Below are 23,197 nucleotides of genomic sequence, written 5' to 3'. Positions count from 1 at the left end.
TGGGAGGGAAACTAAAGAGTTTTTTTTTTTTCCAGCACGGAACTCAGATATGATTAAAATCTTTTCGACTAAGTTAAGGAATTATTAAAGGATTTTATCGGAAAAGAGACAAAAATCATGAAGAAAGATCACAGGGATTCTGATCGAATCTGCTTACTGAAATTCAGATTTTTCGGGAAAAAATCGTATATGATGTGTGTGCTTATTAAATATATTAATTTCAACAAAAAAGCATTTTATTATAAATTTATTTCATACCATATAGTAATTAATATAGCGCAATCTCCGGTATGATAATATATGGAAATCTATATAAAGAGGAGTTTTTCTCTCCATTTTTCTCTTTCTTCCATTAATTTTCTCTCTTTTATTCTTCTTTTTTATAGTAATTCACATTGTCAAATTTGATTAAAAAAAAAAATACTCCTATTCAATATGCATATTATGTTTGTGATAAGATCTTTAATATAATATAAAAAACATTAAAAATAAATCTAAAACGAATAAGTAATGAAAAATTTAATTTTCTCTACCTTAATTAATTTTTTTCTCCCCTTCCTATTAATGTTGAACGTATGATTTTTTTTTTCTCTTGGTTTTCTTTTTTATATTAATCTTATTTTATTTTTTATATTTTTCTTAGATATCAATATTTGTATTTTTAATTATAATATTTAATTATAATAATATTCAAATAATTTTTAGTTAATCAATAATAATATTTATATTTATTTAATTAATTATGTCGTTCAATTTCGATGCTCCCGTGCATTTGCACGGGTGGACATATCAGTTCATATTAAAAATAAGAATATAAGAAAATTGATTTTGAAAAATAGAACTATGTAAGTAAATAACTACAATTTCGATATATGTAGTATATCAAAAACTATTAAACTTATTTCATGGAGTAATTAATTTCACAATTATAGACTACAATGCATTAAATAATAATGTAATATGGGGTGCTCGGGGACGGGCCTCTGGCACCTGAGAGTCTGAGACAAGGCCTTCATTTCTTTTTTTGAGGAAATACTCGAACACTTACAGTATTAAATTAGAGCGAATAATATCTATAAGCTAAGGAGGAAAATCTTGCTTCTAGATCATTACACCATAAGACCAAGCAGCTACATTAACTAAACAATGGGTGGCCTTATTCGTCTCATAACGTACATGCCGAAAATCAATAACAATACGTTCCTTAGCAAGCATGAAAGCCTCGAATAGATCATCGTCACTAAGCGAATCCATTCCTTTGTAATCTTCATGAACAACGTGCACAGCCAGGATGGAATCTGAGTAAACCACGATCGGACCAACACCATTCTCCAAACAAAACCCAATGCCTAAGAGCATCGCATGTAACTCACCTATCAAAATAGTCTCCGATTAGGCCCATGCGGTAAGCCGCCGCAGCCACTATCCGGCCCTTCCAGTCCCTGACCAAGTAACCGACTCCTGCAGCACCGCTAATATCATGGACCGATATGTCGACATCCAAACGAAAAACCCGCTGCTGCGGAGGGATCCAGCGTCGATCAATCTCCTTGGGCAGCAGCCTGTAATGGGACACCACCGAGCTCGCGCTTCCTGGAAGGCAGCAAGATAGATATCGCGCGCCACCATTTCCACCTACTCCACAGCCCAATGCAAAATAAAACAAAGCTGTCATCACCTGTAAGCTCAAGAATCCGTCTGCAAATCAGATCAAGGGAAAGGGACTTGAGCTCCACAAGGCCTTCATTCTTAACAATATATAGCTACTGCATAAATATTCAAATTATAGGAAATTTATAATCTATATAAAAAATACTGTTTTAGCTAGGGCTGTAAACGAGCCAAGTTACTCGTGAGCTATTCGACGTTCGACTCGATAAAAGCTCGTTCGGTAATTTAATGAACAGCTCGTTTAGCTAAACAAGCCAAGCTTGAGCATGACGATGCTCGGCTCGTTAGCTCGTGAACAAGATCGTGAAGTGATTTATCTTAAAAACATAAAATTATTAATTAAATGTCTTACTATATTTTATACTATATGTAGTAATATTTGGATTAAGTATCAAATTAACATCATTTATTTACAAGAAAATAGTATATTTTTGTGAATAAAATAACTTATATATTTGAAAATTAACTTATAACTAAAATTTTAAATAAAAGTTTAAATTTAAAAAGCTCGATTAGGCTCGGCATTGTATTTGACTCGATTAAAGCTCGATCGATAATTAATCAAACAGCTCGATTAGCTAAACGAGCCAAGCTTGAACAAGATACTATTCGGCTCGGCTCGACTCGATTACACCCCTAGTTTTAGCGTTACTTTTTTTATCGTGGTTTTTAAATAAATAAAATAAAATAAAATAATCAAAATTTTAGTCCACGTATCAAATCTTTTCTCCTCTTTTCTTTTTCTTCTCATTCTTTGTTTCTTTCTTTTCAAAATAATGTATTCGACTATACATGTCAGATTAAAATATCACCACTAATTTAATATATATATATATATATATATATATAATTTAAGGGTATGTTTGCTTTTTATCCCTCTAAATAAAGGGATAATATAATGAGGTATAAACTTATTACTTAAAGTGACCACATTTATCATATCTTATTAGATTTGTTCCACTCGTGATATAAAATTATATCACCCTCTTTTAGGTAAGTATAAAATTATCCATTTTCCCAGGGATAATGGGTTGCCCGAAAAATTATACAATCTGCCCGAATATTTTTATACATCAAAACAAACGAAGTATAGGTGGTAAATGCTGCTTATCACTCCCTTATACCTCAAAGCAAACACACTAAGTTTAAATTCTAAACAATTTTTTTTTGTCAATCCTCTCTCTTATTATTTTCTCCCTTATTCTTTTCGTATTTTATCTTTTATCTTTTGATTTGATTTTAGTTAATTTGTTCCCTTTTTTATAGTAATATGTAATTTTAATTTAGTATATAAATCAAAAAGATTCTCTAATATATGACGAACAAATTTTTATTTATTTATTTATATGATATTTATATTTCAAAGGAATCAATATAATATATTACAATAATAAACAAAAATAGAGGTTTTACAAGCAATTTATATTATTCCCTCTGAAAGCGGTGCGCTTATTTTCGGCACATGATTTAAGGAGAATAAGTGTATGGGGTCACATTATTTGTAGTGTAAAATTATTACCAAAAAAGAAAATGTACCACTTTCGTTGGGACAGTTAAAAAAAATACGCGCCGCTTTCGTTGGGACTAGGGATGTCAATGCAGCCCGAAACCCGTGGGCCGACCCGAATAACCCGACAAAATTAAAGGGTTAGGGTTGTAAAATCGCAACCCGAAAAAACCTCCAGCCCGATTAGCCTGCACCTGACTAACCCTGAACCCGATAGGGCTAGCCCGAAAATCCGATGGGCTAGCCCGGTGGGCTGACGGAATTGTGACTGATGCATCCAGTTACAACTTCTGCTATGTTTAGATCTATGGTATTTGCTTAAATATATATATGTAGCCTCATTAAAAAAAGTGAAATTAATTAGTTAGAATATATATGTGTGTGTGTGCAATCTCATTAAAAAAAGTGAAATTAATTACGAATTTTTTGTAGAAATTGATTGTTAGTATCTCATTAGTTAGAAATTAATTATTAGTATCTCATTTTAAAGTGATACCAATTTTTTTTTCTGTCAATGAGACGTGCATGGAAAATCCACTAATTATTCAGTAATAATCCAAATTGATTCTAGTGCATTGATACATGTTAAATTTTACTATCTCATTTTATTTTGTTTATGTAATCTTAAATATCTTATATTTTTTGCATTTCATGCTTTGCTATATAATTTATATCTTTAATATCTATGTATATTTTATACATTATACATTAGATCATTAGAAATAATAAAATACAAATGATAATTTTATTTTTACGCCTTTAACCTGATTAGCCCGATGGGCTAGCCCGAAACCCGAAAGTTTAGGGTTAGGGTTGAAGATTTACAACCCGAAAAAATCTTCAACCCGATTAGCCCGCACCCGACTAACCCGGAACCCGATAGGGCTAGCCCGAAAACCCGGTGGACTGGCCAGATTGACATCCCTAGTTGGGACGGAGGCACTCTGTACATGAATGAGGAAATAATATTCCAATGGGCCCAAGAGATATGCAAACAGAAATTGTTTAGGTGAAGAAAATGTTGGGCCGGAGCCCGAAAACGAACCCTAGAAATAAAAACCCATTCGTTATCTCCTGGTACGTAAACCAACGGAATCACTCATTTCACTCTATCACTTCTCTCTCACTCTCTCTCTCAGCTCCGACGCCATGCCTGGTCCCGTCGTCGAAGAGACTGAAGCCGAGAAAAAGCTTTTGGTATAAATTCTCACTGAACTTTCAGTACTCTATTTTTCATTTTATTTTTCATAGATTTATTTCGGTGAAAATAAATAAATTATTAATGTTTGGTGAAGGATGAGCCAGTGGTGGAGGACGTGAAGGAAGATGAGGACCATGATGATGATATGGATGATTCCGACGATGAAGATGATGACAAGGACGACGGAACTCTAGGTCTCTATCTAGATATATCTTTGTGTGTGCGTGTGGTTTAGTTTTCAAAATTGTGTGTCCTTTTTGTGTTTGAATTGCGTGTTCATTATATCTTTGGTGGATTTTTTTTACAGTTCGTTGTTGTTAATTTTGGTGTTGGAACTTCGTTGAGATTTGCGGAATATTTTTACTTTTTGATGCGAAATGTTGATTTTATTGCTGGAAATTGTAGTTGATTCAATTAGAAAAATATTCCGTTTCTGAAAGCATTCATCATATAGCTAGAAGCTGTAATGTGTAAGATCAGTGGAATTTTTTTTACTCCATTTGTATGTGAAGGTGGTGGCTCTGCTCTGCTGTTAATTCATGAATTGTAACTTCTCTAAATGTGATTAGACATAATTGTTTATTGTTCTGAATATAAATTTTTCATAAGGAGTTCTCATTATTCAACGTTTTACGCTGTGATTTTAGAAGCCATATATTATTACATCATATGAAATGTTTTTAATCACCTTGTAGTCATTTTTGGCCACATTCATAAGGCTGCTAGATATCTGCCTCGACTGTTCTTAAGCTAGTAGCCTAGTTTATAAGATCTTGCTTCAGGTGTTATTTGAGTTTACCTTAGTCCTTTAAATGGTTCCATTGTTCTTTACCTTTTTCTTGGAAACTTACTGAGTATTTGTGGATGTTGCACTGTTTTATTGAGTTCTTTACAGTAATCCTTTACCTTTTTCTTGGAAACTTATTAGCTGCCTTGTTTAAATGGTTCCGTTGTTCTATGATAAACCTGAACAGGTGGAACTGAAGGTTCCAAGCAAAGCAGAAGTGAGAAAAAGAGCCGTAAGGCCATGTTGAAGCTTGGCATGAAGCCCGTTCTTGGTGTTAGCAGAGTCACAATTAAGAGAACCAAAAACGTAATCTTATGTTCAACTCTTTGTTGGCCACTTTCTGCCTTTGGAAGTGCTGGTTCTAATCATTTTAACATTTCTACAGATATTGTTTTTCATCTCAAAACCTGATGTCTTCAAGAGCCCGAACTCCGAGACCTATGTCATCTTCGGAGAGGCCAAGATTGAGGACTTGAGCTCTCAGCTCCAGACCCAGGCTGCTCAACAGTTCAGGATGCCAGATATGGGCTCTGTGATGGCTAAGTCAGAGCTAACTGCCTCGGCTGCATCTGCCCAAGCGGATGAGGAAGAGGAAGAGGTCGATGAGACAGGTGTCGAGCCCCGTGACATTGATCTGGTCATGACGCAAGCGGGGGTGTCGAGGACCAAGGCAGTCAAGGCCCTCAAAACTCACAATGGGGACATTGTGAGTGCTATCATGGAGCTTACAACCTAGACATTATTATTACTATCTTAGCCTACTATTCTTGCATCTTGTTATGATTTTTTTGAATCAATGGTACTACAAACTTAGTTTCATTGTCCTGATTCACTTGACACTTTGGTTGAAGTAATGAAGATGTACCCCCCCATTTTTCTGTTCAACTAAGTTTGATCTTTGAATATTTGAAACAATAAACATCCAAATCTTTATTTCTTGGATTTATTTTGAATGATATTGAAGTTCTAAGCATAATGGGGCAAATGATCAAGATTTGATATTGCATGAAAACAACTTATAAGCAACTTTTCTTTTAGCTGTTAATCACTCTACAGTTCTTTCGAATCTCACCAGTATTACCAGTTAAAACTCCAATCTTTCCCATATTCACCATTGCAGAAGCAAACTTGCTTCTCCAAAGGAATGGGTTCTGAGCATTTTGGAATACTTGGGCTTTTGTTTTTCCATCCGTCAACAACGTTTGATCCGACGTGAACAACCCTCTATTTGTTGCCACACCTCTGTAGTATGCCACGTCAGCTGTGGCGGGGGTGGCCTCCATCGGCACCACCAGGCTTGCATCACCGCCCTGCGGGCACTGTCGCCTGAGCTGGCTTGCATACATAGCATCCAGAGTTGGGTCTATGCTCGAGTTCGAGTTGAAATTGTAGAGCCGGTTCGTGAAAGACGTGCAGTGGGACCGCCCCAACGTGTGCGCCCCTGCACGCGTCACAAAGCTTCATCTCGTGTTTCACTTCACTATCATCAATATATGTGCACATACACATATATGGGCCTCAATAATACAAACATGCTTTTGAAAGAAGTTACTTGTGATAGAAATTTTACCAGAAAGGGTGATAGAAATTTTACCAGAAAGGGTGACCATTTCCTCTTGTGTTAAGCCCTTGTTTGCAAATGCGTTTGTGAGTTGATTCACATCGAGTGTTGGTGGTGGTAGGTTTTTCAATGCCTCAGAAGCTAAAGAAACTCTACCATCTCTCCTCCCAGCAGGGACGTCGTACCCTAGCCCTCCGGTCTGAGATGCAGAGCAAAGCAAATCAGACGGGAAACAAATTGATCCGTGCATTGAATTATGACTGAATGCAGAAAGTAAAGAAAGCTATTTCTTACGATCTCAATGCTATCCCTTGCTGCAAATGCGAGTATATCAGCACAAGAGACTACGCCCGGGCACATGGCCTCGAGGATAGTCTTGATGCTGTCAACAGCTTCAAATCCTCGAAGGCTTGGATTATTCGGAGGCGAATCCTTCTCTGCCGTGTTTGATTTGGTGGAGTCTAGCAGCACAGAGCCATCACAGCCCTGCTCACAACAATGCTTGATCAGGGAAGGATTTTCTTGGACTAAAATATTATTTATTGAAGGCTTGTATGCATGAAGAAAAACAGAATCATGAAACACAATTTCTCACCATCACAAAACAGTCATGAAAATGAAGCCTAACAAGGCCTGCAGCAACTCCGTTGTCATTGATGAATGCAGCTCGAACTTGTTGCTTCACAAAGAACTCAGCAAAGCCACACGAACGTTGATAGAACCCCACTTGAAGCTGAGCTGTTGCTGTCTTGACAATGCAGAAACATAGGAGTGCTGTAGTGAGGGTTTGAAGCAGTTTAGAACTCATTATGCCTTGCTTTTTGAGGTTTGCTTTAGTCTATGGCTTCTTCCATTACAAGAAAAGGCAACAAGATATATAGACAAAAAAATCGGTGCATTGTCCGAATTTTCTATCACATTTAGTGGCGAATGAGTAGGAAACTCGCTGTGAATGTCGTTTAACTTGTGCAGCAGATGAAAAGAAGTAAATATATGAGGAAGATACGACAAATGGATTAAGTATTGTCGACGCGTAGTTTGCTGCTAATATTTTATTTTGTAGACGTTGTGACATAGATTTCATGCAACAAGTGATCAAATTGAATCCATTTAAGTTGACTTAGGTGCATGAAAATCCAAAGTTAGTGGTTGGATTAGATAAATCAGTGCCATATTTTTCGGAAGATGATTGGTTTTCTGTGCTGTAGTGAGGATGATAGAGTGAAGACGATAGGAAAACTAAAGAACTCGATTATGAAATAGAGATTCAAGAACAAAAGAACAAATCCACAGAAACTGAGTTTCCGTCCACAGCGTACACTGCAAGCTAAAAGATCCCAAAAGATGATCCCTAATTTACGTAGAGGCCAATATAAATACTCTACTTCCCAAAGCCCAAAATACTTCCTACTAAGGCCCATAAACATAAGGCCCGAAAAGTAAATATCTATGATAATAAACTTTAATCCCTCTTGGCGGATCTTTATCAGAGGAGGCAAGTGGGACTAATCTTTGATTTCATTTCTCAAAATGGGGGTCAAGAAAAGCCTATATTAAATATTAATACTGGTTTTGTTAGCTATTTTATTGCTTTATTAGCTAATCTAGTGCAAGGTTTTGACATTGATAACAGAATCAAGACTGATTTGAGGAACTACTATTTCTTGCTCACTTGCAACCAGATCTAAAAAGATTGCTTTTACTTTCTCCGAAACACATGACATCACAGGTCACTTTCTATGTTATACCACTAAATGTGGAAATGTAGCAGGTAATTTAGTACAGTTCATAAATCTTGATCTTTCAAACTGCTTCCATCTTGCTCTAACGGTGGAGTTAATGTTTGATTACGCGTTAATCAGTTGAACCTAATCTCCCTAGCAGAGCCTGCAAGGACATCAACCTGAGCAAAATCTAGCAGACATTTTGTGTTATTTCTTGCATAATTGTGGACCCCGATTCTTTAAAACGTCGGTGTTGTCGAGGAGAGATGGACTCAAGTTCATCTGAACAGCGTTGTTAGGATCTACGGTCTCTTGAGGCCCTTTAGGCCATTGTTTCTTTAGCACAGCTGCATACGGTGTGTCTTGAGTCGGATACTGGCTGCTCGTTGAGCTGAATTTGTACAGCCGGTTGCTGAATGATGTGTAGTGAGAGAGGCCAATTATGTGTGAGAAAAATCACACACAATCAAGATTTGAGTTTGAAGTGAAAAAAGGTGGCAAAGCTATGGCTGAACTAAAAATAGCCTAAACTATTGAGAAAATCAGTAACACTTCATGAATCTTGAAGCTTCAAGTTTAGCAAAAAAGCTCATGTTACATGTTTTTCTTGAAACAACATACATAACCAAATATAGGAATCAAAATGCAAACATTGAAGTTTGAAATAGCCAAGAAGTATATTACCTACCAGTACAAATGTGAAAAATAAACCAACCCTTTTGATCAAGATCATGGTAGACTAGCTACAAAATCTGTGTCATGAATCTTGAACTTTAGCAGAATCTCATGTTACATGTTGCTTCTTAAAACAACACAAATATAGTTAAAGAAAATACTAACTACTAGTATAGACTCTCTAGCTGCATAAGCCAAAACATTAGCACAAGAAACCAATCAATCCTTTTCTGCACATTCTTGCTCAACTCTAGCTTTTGCACTGTCAGTCGCTCCAAAGTGTATCCAAGGCTGCTGTCGTTAGGCGGCCCATCGTCTCCCGTTATCCATTCTATGATAGCAGAAGCATCACAGCCCTCAATAAGTCAATAACTACAAAAAGTATGCATCTTCATAATGGAAGAAATTTCACGAACTCACATCCCTCAGTGTTTATTACTTGCTCTTGGGAGAAATTAGGACATGAACTATCATAGAAATCGACTCGAAACTGAGCTGAGACACGATACCAACACTGGTGATATGGCCAACATTCTAATGCTTTTTTTTTTTTCCCGTTGAAACAATGTGAGTGTTAAGAAGTAAGCTTGAAGACTTGGAGATGATGTTTGGAAGTGGAAATGTTGGTGTGAAATGCATGCAGCAAGTTGTACAAGTAGGAATCTCAGTTTCTTACACAACATGATTCAATCTATATGATTATCTCAACTGTAAGCCCAAGGTAAAACGCCATAAGTTCTTATTATATCCATTTTTTATATAGACTAAGGCCAAGATTAAATTAAGAAATTTTAAAGAAATAACTGCATTAAAAAAAATAGCAGTATTTTTGGCGATAATCTTAAATATTCAAAATAATAAAATAATGTTGAATACTTTTTAACCATTATACTTGCATTGAGATGAATTTTTCTTTTTTTCAGATACCATTTAGGAGATGATGAAATATTCTGTTAGGGGATCATTTCAAATACTAAAGTTGACATTTTTTTAATTATTGTTCACGTATTAATAGGCTTGGCTTTGCTTATTAAATCCTCCTAACATGTAAGCAATTTATTTCTTTTATTTGAAGTAATCATTATTATTTCTACATTTTGATATTGTTTACTTTAGCATGGTTTTATTAAGCAAACGATTACAGAGCCATTTGAAGGACAAAAACACACTTGTGCGTGCAAGCAAGAAGAAACATATCACGCAATACACATATTTACAAAAAAAAAAAAAAAAGATCGTAGAAACATAGAGACCATAAAAATATTCAGATAAAACCAATAAGGTTGATAGCAAGCAACACTTTTTACATTCAAAGTCAAATTCGATTGATCATCACATTTTTCTTTTCCAATTTACAAAATGCTGTGACAATCTCAAAGAGGGAGATGAAGTCATACTAGTATTTCTCCCTTTTAGTATATAGCAGTTAGCACACAATAAAACCCAACAATTCATTAGTTTTTCCATGAAAAATCCTCTTTCAGCACATGCTCCCACTCTGACGACGACGAACTGTCTTGCCACCCCGACCTGTTCTCACCGACCATCCTGCTCCCGCTCTTCACCACATGGATTGCTGCATCGTTCATGATGGAGCCGCTACTGTACTCAGCCGGAGGCTCATACCCAGCACGCTCAAAATATGAGTCGAACTTGCCACCCCGAGCGAGGCTGCCGGCCTGATACTGAAAATCAGGCTGCAGTCCCACCTCCACGTCTAAGGCTTCGTCTTCTGACTGACCTCTGACGAGTGGCTGGAAATATTTCTCACCTGCAAACTCATCACTGATCGCCTGTGGTGGTTTTTCCTCGTCTGCACCGACTAGTTTTAAGCTCTCCTCTCGCGATTTCAAGATGTTGAATCTAGCCATGATGGAATCTGCATGCTTACCATCGACTATCTCAGACCATTGCTGCTCTTGCGTATGTATGGGATTCAGGTTCTCCTCTCGCGATTTCAAGATATTGAATCTGGTTATGATGGAATTTGCATCAACTATCTCGGACCGTTGCTGCTCTTCCGCATTTATGGTTTTCAGGTTCTCCTCTCGAGATTTCAAGATACTGAACCTGGCTAGGACAGAAGACTCGATACAATCAGCACGCCCGCCCACGCCAGAAGCAGATACATTTGGTGAGGTGGGTTTAGGGGATGTGTCGACACAAGCCTTGGGAGCCAGCACAGACATGATGACAGAATTGGGCGAAACGCAAAGCTCAGATTTCATCTCTGCAATATCCTCATCCTCTGAGAACATTTTGAGCAGTTATCAGGATTATAGCAAATGAAAAAGCTCGTTCTATCACGATGCAAATCTAACCTTTCGGAGCCTTGAGTTTGACATCTTCCATCTGAACCTTCATTCTTTCGAAACGAGCTTTATAACTGATGGAACACAGTTTAGCCTCCGCCTCAAGCCACAAATTCTTGAACAGAAGTGCTTGTGAGTGCATATCCTCGTCTATCTCGAAATTCTGCTCAAGGACCTTCTTTATAGCCTGCAAGCGTGGCCAATTAAAACAGACAGACTGCATCCACAAACTAACACACTGCAACAACTTCTGTACTCTTAATCATTAACCACAATACTTGCCAAACGATGGGAATATTAAAAGTGCAGCACGCACCTTCGCCATATCATCGTCTCCTGTTATGTGAAAATCATCCGTCAAGGGTGGTGAAACTATCTGTGATATCTCATCTCTCTTACCAGGAAAAGTGTCGTTTCTCTCCCCCTTAAGCAAATGCAGAGACTCGGCATTGGTGCAAGAATTCGAAGCTTCACATTTCGTACGAGGACCTCTTGAAATAACATCCTGACAGAAAAGTAAAATATTCAAATATTTACTAAGGAAAGATACAAAAGGAATAGCTTGTTTTTGCATACCGCACAGCACAACTCCCCAAGGGAAGTTTCTCCAGAAAGAACTTTGGGCTCTGACTTATTCGATGCTTGGGCCTGTATGCCGTTTTTACTCAAACAAGTACTAAGGTTGCTTATTACATGTTTAAGAATCTCTGTATTTTCTTCCCCTAAAGGGCATACATTGCTTGGAATGTGAAACCGAAGCAACTCTGAGAGGCTATGCATCGATTTAACAATTGATGACACATCCAGTCTCGGATCTGGTACCGTAGTATGCTCGATGGCATCTTCTTGAGAAGCAGGCGACGCGAGAACCTTCTCTGCTGCGAGGACTGCCACAGCAGCACCTTCAGAGACGTCATTTACCGTCATCCCAACACATCCTTCACCGAATAAATGGTTGGTGTCAGAAACATTCATATCAAAAACACTCGTTAAGTTGTTCAAAAGATTGGAATCCTTTGTAATACCACCACTCAACTCGACTCCCTTGCTCCTTGTTGCAGGCGGGATCCAAACTCTGTCAGTTATACCATCCAGTAAACTCTGCTCTGATGTTGAGCAGATTGCATCAAGAGTCTTCTCAAAACCAAGCTTCATGCCATTTCTTCCACATTCATTTTGATTTACCATGTTGCACTCAACTTTCTCAGAGAAAACTCGGTTAGAATCAATTGAGTGGAGACTCGGATGATCTCCATGACCAAATCCATATTGTTCAACCAAATTTACCTTGACACGATCACAGTTTCCCGATTCAATATCAAACACTGAAAACGGAGAAGATGGTGCTCCTTTCCAACAGGGTGAATCTACCGCAGTGCTATGATTATCTATAAAATCTGAAGACTCCTCAGTGGAATTAACCATTTGAATGTTATCACCAGTCATTAGAAAACTACTTGAGACATTCACGTCAGGCATTTGAGATCCTAACGTCGGTTTAACCTTGGAATCAGAAGTATCATTAGTATTCAGTGGCCTTAGTTCTTTAACGGAAGCTGATGAAACAGGAGCATTCCCTTGCTTGAAGAACTTGAAAGGACTCGTCTCAAAGGAGCCTTCTTTAGGTTTGGAGTTGGCTTTTAGGCCAGAATCCTTCGGCTTTGAGGGATATGTATAATCAGAATCCACGATGTGCACGCCAGCAGCATTCTCGCTTCCAGCAGATTTACGAGAAGCATTACCTTGTCCCAAATTCCAACTGGAAGCTGGCGGTGGTCTAATGACCACTGTGGGCGACGATCTTCCGACTGAAACACGACCCTGATAGGGCGTATCGACAGGCCTGATGCATTTTTTATATGGACTGCACGAGTTTTTATAGTTTGGGAAATTCTTTTCTGTTGCACAGGACACTAGAGGAGGATAAGATTCTGGGTAGGGAGGACTCGATGCTGTGAGAAGTGTTTTACTTGAATCATAGTGAAAGAAGCCAAATTGCTGCTCAAGGCACGACTTGTCTTCCATGTATCCAGTACTCGAGGACCCAGTATAGACTTCACGGTCGGAAACCTGATGGAGATTTTTATATAAAACACCAGAGTCTTCCTTGAATTGGTTCCTGTTTTCACTGCCGCACCCACCTGAATTACAGAAAAACAATTCAAGAGGCAATATGATATTTCATATAGCAACTACTTCGCTAAAATGCACAACAGACAAGCTATCGACACATCAGTGTCCACGCACGCACACGGAATGGACACTGTTAAGTTTCATACTTTGAAGAGAAGATAAATAATTACGTAATTCTAAACTGATGCTCAGGGGTGGTGAGTTAACTTCTTGTTGCACAAATCTTACCTACATATTGAAGATGTACCACAGTGCACCGTTGGCTATCACTATTTCAAATAAGAAAAGTTATCGTATTTCTCTCAAAAGTAATATTGCTCCTGGAACTCCGATGAAATGAGATCATATAAAAACCTCAAAAGAAATTGGAATACCGATTGAAGATGTCAATCTTAGTGTTGGTTCATCCTAAAATACTTGTATTAAAATTATTCCGATCATACATCATTTTTTAGAATCACACTTGACCACGGACTAGCACAAAAAACTAATGAAAACCATGCATTTGCTTTGAGGTATAAAAAGGGATAAGCTCCATTTTACCACCTTATACCTCGATTGCTTTGACGTAATAAAAAAATTCAGGCAGACCATATAAAATTCTGGGCAGCACCTTTTCCCTTGGTCAAGGTGTAATTTTATACCAAAGGGAGGGTGTTATAATTTTATACCACTTTATAAAGAGTGGAATAAATATATTATCATTCAAAAAAACAATATATATAAAATGAGATCCCCACTTTAAGTGATAAATTTATACCGGCTCAGTATATTACCCCTCTATTTAGAGGGATGAAAAGCAAACACACCCTAATGGGACAGTTCATTTATATTCCTTTCTGATGATGGAAAATATTTAGTACATTTATATATAGGAAAATTTTACTAATTGTCCATTCTAAAATGTTTCTATAACTCATTGCCACTTTGCTGTTTCTAACTTGCTCATCACCCATAGTTTCCCATTTCCCACCAAATTTCAGAAGAAAACAGAAACACGAGGTTTGCACGAACAGTTACTGGACTACAAACTCATAAACAATCTAACTGTGCTATCTATCAATATAACAGCATCACATTCAAAAGAAAACAAAAATGCATGTTTTGCATGAACAGTTACTGGACTACGATCTTGTAAACTCTGAATTTAAGCATGCTGTTTTTTGATCAATATCACAGTATGTACGAAGGCCGGGTTATTCTGGATATTAGGTTCTTATGAAGTTGCTAAAAATCAACGAATGGGATCTTGACTCGAACAGATAAAGCTTCTCAATTTCAACCATAGATCTTTTTCAGAAGAGACTCTAAATTAACTATACAGCTAAAAGTCAAAAGATTTTAGCAATGGAAAAAGTGTCTCATCACAGATACCACATTTTTATGTCGTAAAAGATAGTAAGGCATACCTTGGTATAATTGATTTTCATAACCATGTGAGCCACCAATGAATAGCTTCTCCGATGAGAATTTTCCATCAACTTCTGATCTTTTAGCCCGTTTCCCATCATCGAAGCCCAAACCATCCACCCAACGAGGCCCGTACTCTAAGTCAAACAAGCTTGGAGTATAATCATGCTGAGGTGTCACACTCAATCCACAAGTAGGCACCACATTGTAACGAGACCCCTCATCCTCACCCAAAACCCTATCCTCTCCAACCAACGACGTGACATACGGAGAATAATAAGGTTTCACATCACCACCATAACCAGAATTATGACCAGACCACTGGGTGCTAGGTGCACTAACAGAGGCAGAGGCCGAAAATCGATAATCATCCGTGGTAGGCACGCTAATCATCTCACCAGAATCAATTGCAGCCTCAGCTCTAATCGGATACTGAGAGGAATGGGTAAAGGGCTCAACCCCATAATCGGAGTAATGCAACATAGGGTTTGAATTGGGCTTAGGGTTTAATCTATCGACAGTAAAGGGAGGTGCAGAAGCAGATAGATTTGATGTCGATGAATTCCCTCCTCCTCCGCAACCCATTGAGCTCAAACCGATCATTTTTGCTCAAAATCAATTCACTGATAATCAACGCCCACCAAGAAAATCCTAACTTGAGTCACAAACAGCACAATGATCGCAAGAAACATAACGAATCAAGCGTTAAAAGCATCAATCAACACAGGATAACATGATTCTTACAAAACCCAGTACATAATTTGTGAGAAATAAGAGATTCTAACAAAAAATAGGGGGGGAAATCATACCAGACAGCGAAACGGGAGATAGAGAAAACCCCAAAAAAAAAAGTCGGCCCCTTTTCTCCCTCTGACTAAAAATCTCCACCCTTCAAAGCGAAGTATCGCGTGTGCCTCGTTTCGTGTCGTTTGGTTTGTTGTGGGATTCTTAATCTCAAAAGCTTTCCCATTTTCGCCGAAATTGCATTCCAATTAGCCACGTTTTTAGTTTCTTACACTCAAAACGTCTCGATTTTCAACGAGCTAAAGCCAAAAAAGCTATTTGGGTGTTGGAAATTATCACCTCACCAATTAATTTAGTTATACTATGACTTATTACAAAAAATAGTATTTAATTATATGACTAATTTATATGGTAACGTCATAAGCTTCAACATATTTTATTCTCCTAACTCATTCCCCAACTAAATATATAAAGGGGAGGCTAAAATAAAAATATTTTTAAAAATATAAAATAAAAATTATTTGCACTCTTTAGATCATCAAGATCTACGATTGATTGATCACTTTGTTGAATGAATTCATGGTCCTGAATTCGAATCTCATAGATAGCAAAAAATTTATTTTTCGCAATTCATACATTTTAATTAGTTTATAGTTTATATGTTAAGAAGTGTTTTGGTGAGACACAGACTCATCAACTCTACGATGAAAGCATTTACTAAAATAGAGATCAACCTGAAGTATAAGAACACCGGTAACTTTAACTTTCTCCAAGTATATTTCTTTAAGTATTCGACCAACAGATTACAGAGGGGAAAGTGTAGAATCAGAAGTAAAGATTGGATCCCTATTACAATGGTTAAGCGTAGTATTTATAGACAACATGGAAAGAGGGTACATCAGTCTTTTCAATTACACACGCACTCCTCATGCACGGCCTCCGCGTAGGTGTCGTTATCATCGGTGATTGTCCTTCATATAACGGACTAGCAGCTTTTCGCCTGTTGTCAGAAAATGATCACGGGCTGCGCAGTCAATCTTCGCGACATGTCTGCGCTGACCCCAGTTGGAGTGATCCCTCATGAATGTGCTCTTAGTAATTCATGCGGTCAAGGTCCCTTCGCGACTGCGCAGGCGTTATCCCTTCGATAATGCGTCAAGTGCTGTGCAGGCTAGCTCCATGTAATTCAATGTCACTCCTCAATAGATTTTTCTTTGGTCCTTCGAGGCCTGCACTGTTAATTTATTCACATATATATACATAATAATGTTAAATATATAAGGCATGCGCTGACAGGGGATCCTACCCCTCATCATGTTTATACCATATATATATATATATATATGGGGGAGTAAATCCTATATCAACACTAATAATTCGTTTAATTATTTATAGTGTGGAGTAAATCGCGAAATATTCGCCGAAAATAAAATAACACATACCAGAGCTGAAGAACTGATTGAAGATCAGCGAACATGTGACATAAAATTCAAAGTTGTCACATGACGGAATCATAAAATAAGTCTACGATGAAGGTCAATTCAATTGAACAAGTAATACGTTAGAGATGCTTAGGAGAGGACCGAAGACAATGTTAGAACTGAAGTGACACTTTTAGATGTAATTATTCAAAGGATTGTTGGCGAGTATAAGAAATCAGCGATGAAACATCGAAGGCCAAGAACATGAAGTCAGTGTTGGTGAAGATTCTGACAATATATCCGATAAAAGTTGTTAATTAGTTACTAATAGCGTGCTCAGTGCGAAAGATAGAGACACGGACGTTGCATGCTATGTATGTGAATTAGATAGATTTTACCTTTTAGCCCTTGAATACTTCCTCTATATATAGTAGAATTTTCAATCTCATCTTTGTAAGTTTACGCTACCTATTAATACAAAACAACAATTCTTTGTGTTCTTCGGCGAGTTCTTCAACCATTCCTCCTTATTTAAGCGATTTATCACACTCAGATTTAATTTCATTGAGTTTTAATATTATTTAAATAAATGTGTTGATATTTATTTCATCGATATATTTAATAAAAATTATTGGAAATAAAAAGATATTCAACCCAAATGTTTTGATGATACTAAAACCACTGAAAGACACATTCTAGCTAATAGTGGTTGAGTTTCTTGATTAGCTAGACTGGACATTGATTGGAATGATGCCTTAAGATGTTAACTCAACTGAAGACTGCTTGACTGAAGGCTATGCACAAGTCTAGAAAACACTAAGAAATGCAGACTCAACTTAAAGCTCCCAACTGAAGGAAACTGCATCAAAAGCAATTGAGGAATCTACGAGTCATGGAATTCGCCTCAACTGAAGAAGGAAAGGCCACGTGGACAACCTCCAAATATGCTGCAATGTTTGAAGAAGTCAGAGGCATTGACTTTAAAGGACGGAGTTCCTTCTTTTGTGTAAAAGCCTGCAGCATTCGTACCGAAGGACAAGAAGACCATTTCTACACTCATAAAAGAGAAATGGAGACAGAGAACCTGAGCAGATTAAGACATTATCACATAACGACAGGATTCGAAGAAAAAATCTCCACCAACGAATCTATTCTTTAGAACTGTCTATATATAGCTAAGGAGGACACCTCAAGAAATTGGAGAAATATAAGAGAAAGAGAAAATTCAATTCAATCATCAATGTAAAACTACATCGAAAGATCAATTTGAGCTCAACCGTCATAGGAATTTAATCGAAGAAGAGAGCAATCAGAGATCATACAATCAAAATGTATGATTACAAGAACTCTTTTAGAATCTATAGGCAATCAATAGACATATCTTCAGCCTATATTGATGATTACTCGAGAGCATGTTCTCAGTAATCCTAGTTGGTTATTACATAACTTTTTTCTTTCTGAGAGAAGAGCGTTTGTAATAGAGTTCGAGACTAAGACAGAATTCAACGGTTGTTTGGTATCGTCAAACTAAACAGATGGTTCCTTGGCACCAGTCAAGCCAAGTGGTTGTTGTTTAGTACCAGAAAACTAAACTGTTATTGGTTGTGGTTTAGTACCAGTTCAAAACTAAACCGTTCGGTTTCCTTGGCACCCAGAAAGCCAAGAGCGAGTTCAGCTTAAAGGTGCTGGCTCCAATTACCTTAGCATTAGTTGAGTGGGCACGATAGTGTCAGGGCGTGCTAAGTGTTAAATCCAATTCATGGTGGATTGGTAGGTTTGCTGTGCACCTCTAAAGCATAAGCCCAGAATGTTTGTGAGACAAATAATCTAACTGTGGATGTAGGAGAGATGTCTCCGAACCACGTTAAAAATTCTTGTGTTCTTTACTTGCTTTTGGTTATTTCCTTTATCTGTGCTTAACTGTTTCAACTGAACTGGATTAACTAAAAAATGTAACTAAGGATTTTACAAGTGACAAACATTTTCTAAAGGCTATTCGCACTAAGTTTAAGTTCCGCTGCTGAGTTATTAATCCCACTGACGACTGATAGTCAGAGAGATTAATAACTCTACTCTGTTTTACAAACTAGACTGAAGCCTTACTTGGATATCAGCTAAGCCCAGTGCTCGACTGTTGTCAACTCACTGAAGTATCTTCAGTATCAGTCTACAACCTATTTATAACTAAAACTGGTTAAGTTGGTTTGACTTGCAAAAAATAGCCCACAGGTGTATTCCCCTCCTATACACCTATCAGTCAACCCTCCGGGACCCCAACAATTGGTATCAGAGCAGGTTGTTCGCAAGAACAATTTGTTCTGACCTAGTTCTTACTGAACTAGATCCTACACGAAGGTTGTCTGTGTTTTCAAAATTTTACTCGATTTCTCTCTACGTGCAAAGATGTACCTTTTTGTCCTTGATTATCTATTTATCTTTGCTGACTAACCATCACAGGAATCTTTCTCACTGATCGACATCCTGAACCAAGATGGGTGTGAAACTTCGGATGAAAAACTCCTCCTGAAAGGACAATTCTCGTCAAACTTGTGTCAAGAGAAATTGATGGGGAAATCATCTGAAGTTAAGAAGGAGGTAGATTCAGTTATTTGACTGAATCTGTTACCCTCGCTCTAAAAGGATAGAGCACCTGGGTCTCGTGATCATTAATCATCCCAAGAAGAAAAATCAGTTACACCTTTATGGATGATCAATGATTAGAGCCCTTTCCTAGAAACAGACGCCGACTGAAGATGCAAACGGATGAAGCATCTTGATCAACACGAAAACCTCTGTTCCAAAGACAGGAAGCTCATAAAATGAAGAAGGAAAAACTGAAGTTGCTTGTCCTGTCATTATTTTAGATTTGTGGAGGACAACGCTTCAGTTTAATAAAGCACATTCGCCCTGACTGAACAATCTTCAATAGTTTTATCCCATCATCAGTCATGGGGGAATCAGTCAAGTCTTTCTTAAAAACCTCATTCGTGGTATCGACTGATTACGACATTCGGTCGACCAGTAAGTTACTCTTTCTCACTACTGAAATGTCTTCAATCACTCTCTCCACGAACTCTTGATTGCTTACACTTATCTCGTTGAAAATGAGAAGATTTATCTTACATATGTTTTGTGTCCAGAGTATCATTCTTTTACATATCTTTTAAACTCTTTCATTTTTCCTCTCATTGCACGCCCACGTATGCACATTATTTCGATTTGCATCATTTTAGGCATAATTTTGGCGGTCATTTAATGCAGACGCGAAAAACCATCTCAATTCACTTTATTTTTGGAATCCGAACCGCCGCTGTCAAATCGATTGTTACCTTTTAACTTTTGCCGCTTTCAAAACATGCATATTCACCTTTTTAGCTTTCCCTCTTAATTCAAACCTTCTGCATACTTAGAAGTTAGAACTTTTGTTCTCTTCACTTGGAAGTTCCACTTTCCATACACCTGTCAGTCAACCCTCCGGGACCCCAACAAAAATAAAATTGTAGCGTATTTAATTAATGAAGTTATTCGAAAAATTGAAGAAAAATGAGCATGTCCTAAGATACATTTTTAAGTGAACGTAGTTAAGGTTAGGGATGTCAATCCAACCCGAAACTCGTGGACTGATCCGATTAGCCCACCAATCTGAGAGGGTTAGGGCTGAAAATTTTCAACCCGATAAAAATTATAGCCCGAATAACCCGTAACCAAATAACCCGAAATCCGCTAGGGTTGGGTCGAAAAAAAACCCGAAACTTTATAGGGCTGACTCGAAAATAATGTGTTCGTTTGATTACATGAAATTTTTCTCGTTATTTGATTTTCAACTTCATTACTTTTCTTATGAAAATTAGTATAATAATATTTTTTTTCCAAAAGTTAGTGAAATGTATTTTGATTCAATATTAAAAATTCAATATTAGAAAGGTATACTCATCATTTCACTTCTATGTATTTTTAAAATTCAACGCTTAAAATCTTTAGATGTAAAAATTTAAAAATCACAATTATTTAACAAAAATATTGCTAATAGTTGCATATTATTTATTATGTAAGTTAATGTTCAAATGTTACTTATTTATGCGTGTATTTGTTTATTACAAATATAATATTGTCAAGGGAAATATATTAATTAATTATTTTTAAAATAAATTTTTGAGTCCGATTAGCCCGATGGGCTAGCCTGAAACTCGAACGTTTAGAGTTAGGGTTGAAAATTTCTAACCCGAAAAATTTTCAACCTGATTAGCCTGAATAATCCAATAACCCGATAAAGTTGGCCCAAAACCCGGTGGATTGGCCCGATTGACATCCCTTGTTAAGGTGTGTCGTCCCTCATTATTTTTATATAAAATACTCCTTCTGTTTATGAAAGAATTTCCTACTTTTCCTAAAGGTCCATAAAAAAAATTAAATCTATTTTTGGACTATATCCCACTATTTATAATACTCTATTTACCCTTATGTTTCACTTTTTCACTTTTTCACTATTCTCTATACTAATTTACAACACATTTTCACCACTTTCAATATACTCAAAAACTTTTTTCTCAACTCTCAATAGACTCAACAATCTTTTCTTAAAACCCGTGTTACTCTCTCTTCAAAGGTTTTTTCATGGACGGATGGAGTAATTTTTACCTCAAAACATAAAAATAAAAATAAAAATAATCTTAAATTCTTATAGTGTGTTGTTCTATTTGATGAAAAAGAGTGAAACACACACTAACACTCACCCAAAAGGAAAGTATGACATAAATTGGTGGACGGAGGGAGTAATAGTTATTTTTCGTGAGAAAATTAGAATGACGGATATGCCAATATAAATCTACAAATAAACTTCTTGTAATGCATGAATAGTGGTATTTAGTTAAAGTGGTATAATTTTCACCCCTTCCAAATTCGAATCCAAGTGAAATTTTCGTCCCTCCAAGTAAAGTAAATATTAGCCTTAGGATTTGAAAATCTCACGTTTCAGATTCATTATTATTTTTCACCACATTTTATTATTCTCATTGCATCATTATTTCTCTCTCTTTCTCTCCATAATATATATATATATATATATATATATATATATATATATATATATAGGGAGAGGTTCAAGAAAGAACCATAAATAAAAGAAGACCGGAGAACCATTTTCAGCCATTCGATCATCAAGATCTACGGTGGATGCATCATCTTGTTGGATGAATGCAGATCCTGGGTTCGAATCCTGAAGGGAGCATTTTTTTTTTTAATTTTTTCAGTGCATTAATTTTAACAGCGAATGCATTAATTTTTACAGTGGATGCATTAGATTTGATGGTTCTCCCGTTCTCACAATTAATATAGTTCTCTCTAGAACCACACCCTATATATATATGTATATATATATATATATATATATATATATATATATATATATATATAGGGAGAGGTTCAAGAAAGAACCATAAATAAAAGAAGAACGGAGAACTATTTTCAGCCATTCGATCATCAAGATCTACGGTGGATGCATCATCTTGTTGGATGAATGCAGATCCTGGGTTCGAATCCTGAAGGGAGCATTTTTTAAATTTTTTTTAGTGCATTAATTTTAACAGCAAATGCATTAATTTTTACAGTGGATGCATTAGATTTGATGGTTCTCCCGTTCTCACAAATAATGTAGTTATCTCTAGAACCACACCCTATATATATATATATATATATATATATATATATATATAGGGGGCAGTTATTCAATAAACCACCCTTATTTTAAGAATTACGAACCAGCAAAAATGCATGAATTTTATGTATAACACGCATGAATAAACTATATAAAGGTATGAATATCGAAAAAATAATTTTTTGCTACCTTTGGGATTTGAACTCATGACCATGAATATATCCAACAAGGTGATGAATCAACCGTAGATCTTGATGATCTAAGGGCTGAAAATAGTTCTTAATTTATATTTTAATAAGCATTTTTATTTTAGCCTTCCCCTATATATATATATATATATATATGGTTGGATTCAACAAAGAATTATCTTTTTCGAGAGAATGAACAAATCTATACAT

The 23,197-nt window shown here is 36.6% G+C and overlaps 3 protein-coding genes across 14 annotated transcripts; 1 reads left to right on the top strand and 2 right to left on the bottom strand.

Annotated features, from left to right (window-relative positions):
• Positions 1-4,175: 4,175 nt before the first annotated feature.
• LOC131016164 (nascent polypeptide-associated complex subunit alpha-like protein 2) lies at positions 4,176-6,051 on the top strand. The gene is made up of 4 exons (XM_057944790.1): positions 4,176-4,375; positions 4,474-4,573; positions 5,354-5,472; positions 5,552-6,051. Exons 1-4 carry the CDS (start codon positions 4,328-4,330, stop codon positions 5,900-5,902), a joined length of 618 nt encoding a protein of 205 aa, XP_057800773.1. The 5' UTR covers positions 4,176-4,327; the 3' UTR covers positions 5,903-6,051.
• A 20-nt stretch (positions 6,052-6,071) lies between these two features.
• LOC131016163 (peroxidase 5-like) lies at positions 6,072-7,797 on the bottom strand. The gene is made up of 4 exons (XM_057944789.1): positions 7,323-7,797; positions 7,022-7,213; positions 6,761-6,926; positions 6,072-6,607 (listed from the first exon to the last, which is right to left on the bottom strand). The coding sequence occupies exons 1-4, from the start codon at positions 7,533-7,535 to the stop codon at positions 6,201-6,203; spliced, it is 978 nt and encodes a 325-aa protein (XP_057800772.1). The 5' UTR covers positions 7,536-7,797; the 3' UTR covers positions 6,072-6,200.
• Positions 7,798-10,374: 2,577 nt separating this feature from the next.
• Positions 10,375-16,066, bottom strand: LOC131016161 (uncharacterized). 12 transcript variants are annotated; one of them, XM_057944788.1, is made up of 7 exons: positions 15,791-16,008; positions 14,981-15,632; positions 12,464-13,579; positions 12,015-12,376; positions 11,755-11,943; positions 11,448-11,625; positions 10,375-11,356 (listed from the first exon to the last, which is right to left on the bottom strand). In XM_057944788.1, the coding sequence occupies exons 2-7, from the start codon at positions 15,582-15,584 to the stop codon at positions 10,581-10,583; spliced, it is 3,225 nt and encodes a 1,074-aa protein (XP_057800771.1). In that variant the 5' UTR covers positions 15,585-15,632; positions 15,791-16,008; the 3' UTR covers positions 10,375-10,580. The 12 variants fall into 12 exon arrangements, with proteins under 12 accessions (XP_057800771.1, XP_057800770.1, XP_057800768.1 ...); XM_057944787.1 differs by having other exon boundaries at positions 14,981-15,604; XM_057944785.1 differs by having other exon boundaries at positions 10,375-11,374; positions 14,981-15,604; positions 15,791-16,006.
• Between the last annotated feature and the right edge of the window lie 7,131 nt (positions 16,067-23,197).

The sequence above is a fragment of the Salvia miltiorrhiza genome, chromosome 3 (assembly GCF_028751815.1).
Source record: "Salvia miltiorrhiza cultivar Shanhuang (shh) chromosome 3, IMPLAD_Smil_shh, whole genome shotgun sequence".
NCBI lineage: Eukaryota > Viridiplantae > Streptophyta > Magnoliopsida > Lamiales > Lamiaceae > Salvia > Salvia miltiorrhiza.
Note: the sequence above shows the minus strand (reverse complement) of the source record. Positions and strands in the feature narration are given on the sequence as shown.

Excerpts from the sequence above, each read along its gene's own strand:
- LOC131016164 (XM_057944790.1), top strand. The coding sequence starts at position 4,328 with ATGCCTGGTCCCGTCGTCGAAGAGACTGAAGCCGAGAAAAAGCTTTTG. Across the intron at positions 4,376-4,473 it reads AAGCCGAGAAAAAGCTTTTG|GATGAGCCAGTGGTGGAGGA; the intron begins GTATAAATTCTC and ends TGTTTGGTGAAG. Across the intron at positions 4,574-5,353 it reads CAAGGACGACGGAACTCTAG|GTGGAACTGAAGGTTCCAAG; the intron begins GTCTCTATCTAG and ends AAACCTGAACAG.
- LOC131016163 (XM_057944789.1), bottom strand. The coding sequence starts at position 7,535 with ATGAGTTCTAAACTGCTTCAAACCCTCACTACAGCACTCCTATGTTTC. Across the intron at positions 7,214-7,322 it reads TTCATGACTGTTTTGTGATG|GGCTGTGATGGCTCTGTGCT; the intron begins GTGAGAAATTGT and ends TGTTGTGAGCAG. Across the intron at positions 6,608-6,760 it reads GGAAATGGTCACCCTTTCTG|GGGCGCACACGTTGGGGCGG; the intron begins GTAAAATTTCTA and ends TGACGCGTGCAG.
- LOC131016161 (XM_057944777.1), bottom strand. The coding sequence starts at position 15,584 with ATGATCGGTTTGAGCTCAATGGGTTGCGGAGGAGGAGGGAATTCATCG. Across the intron at positions 13,580-14,980 it reads TGAAAATCAATTATACCAAG|GTGGGTGCGGCAGTGAAAAC; the intron begins GTATGCCTTACT and ends TCTGTAATTCAG. Across the intron at positions 11,944-12,014 it reads TTGGGGAGTTGTGCTGTGCG|GATGTTATTTCAAGAGGTCC; the intron begins GTATGCAAAAAC and ends CTTTTCTGTCAG.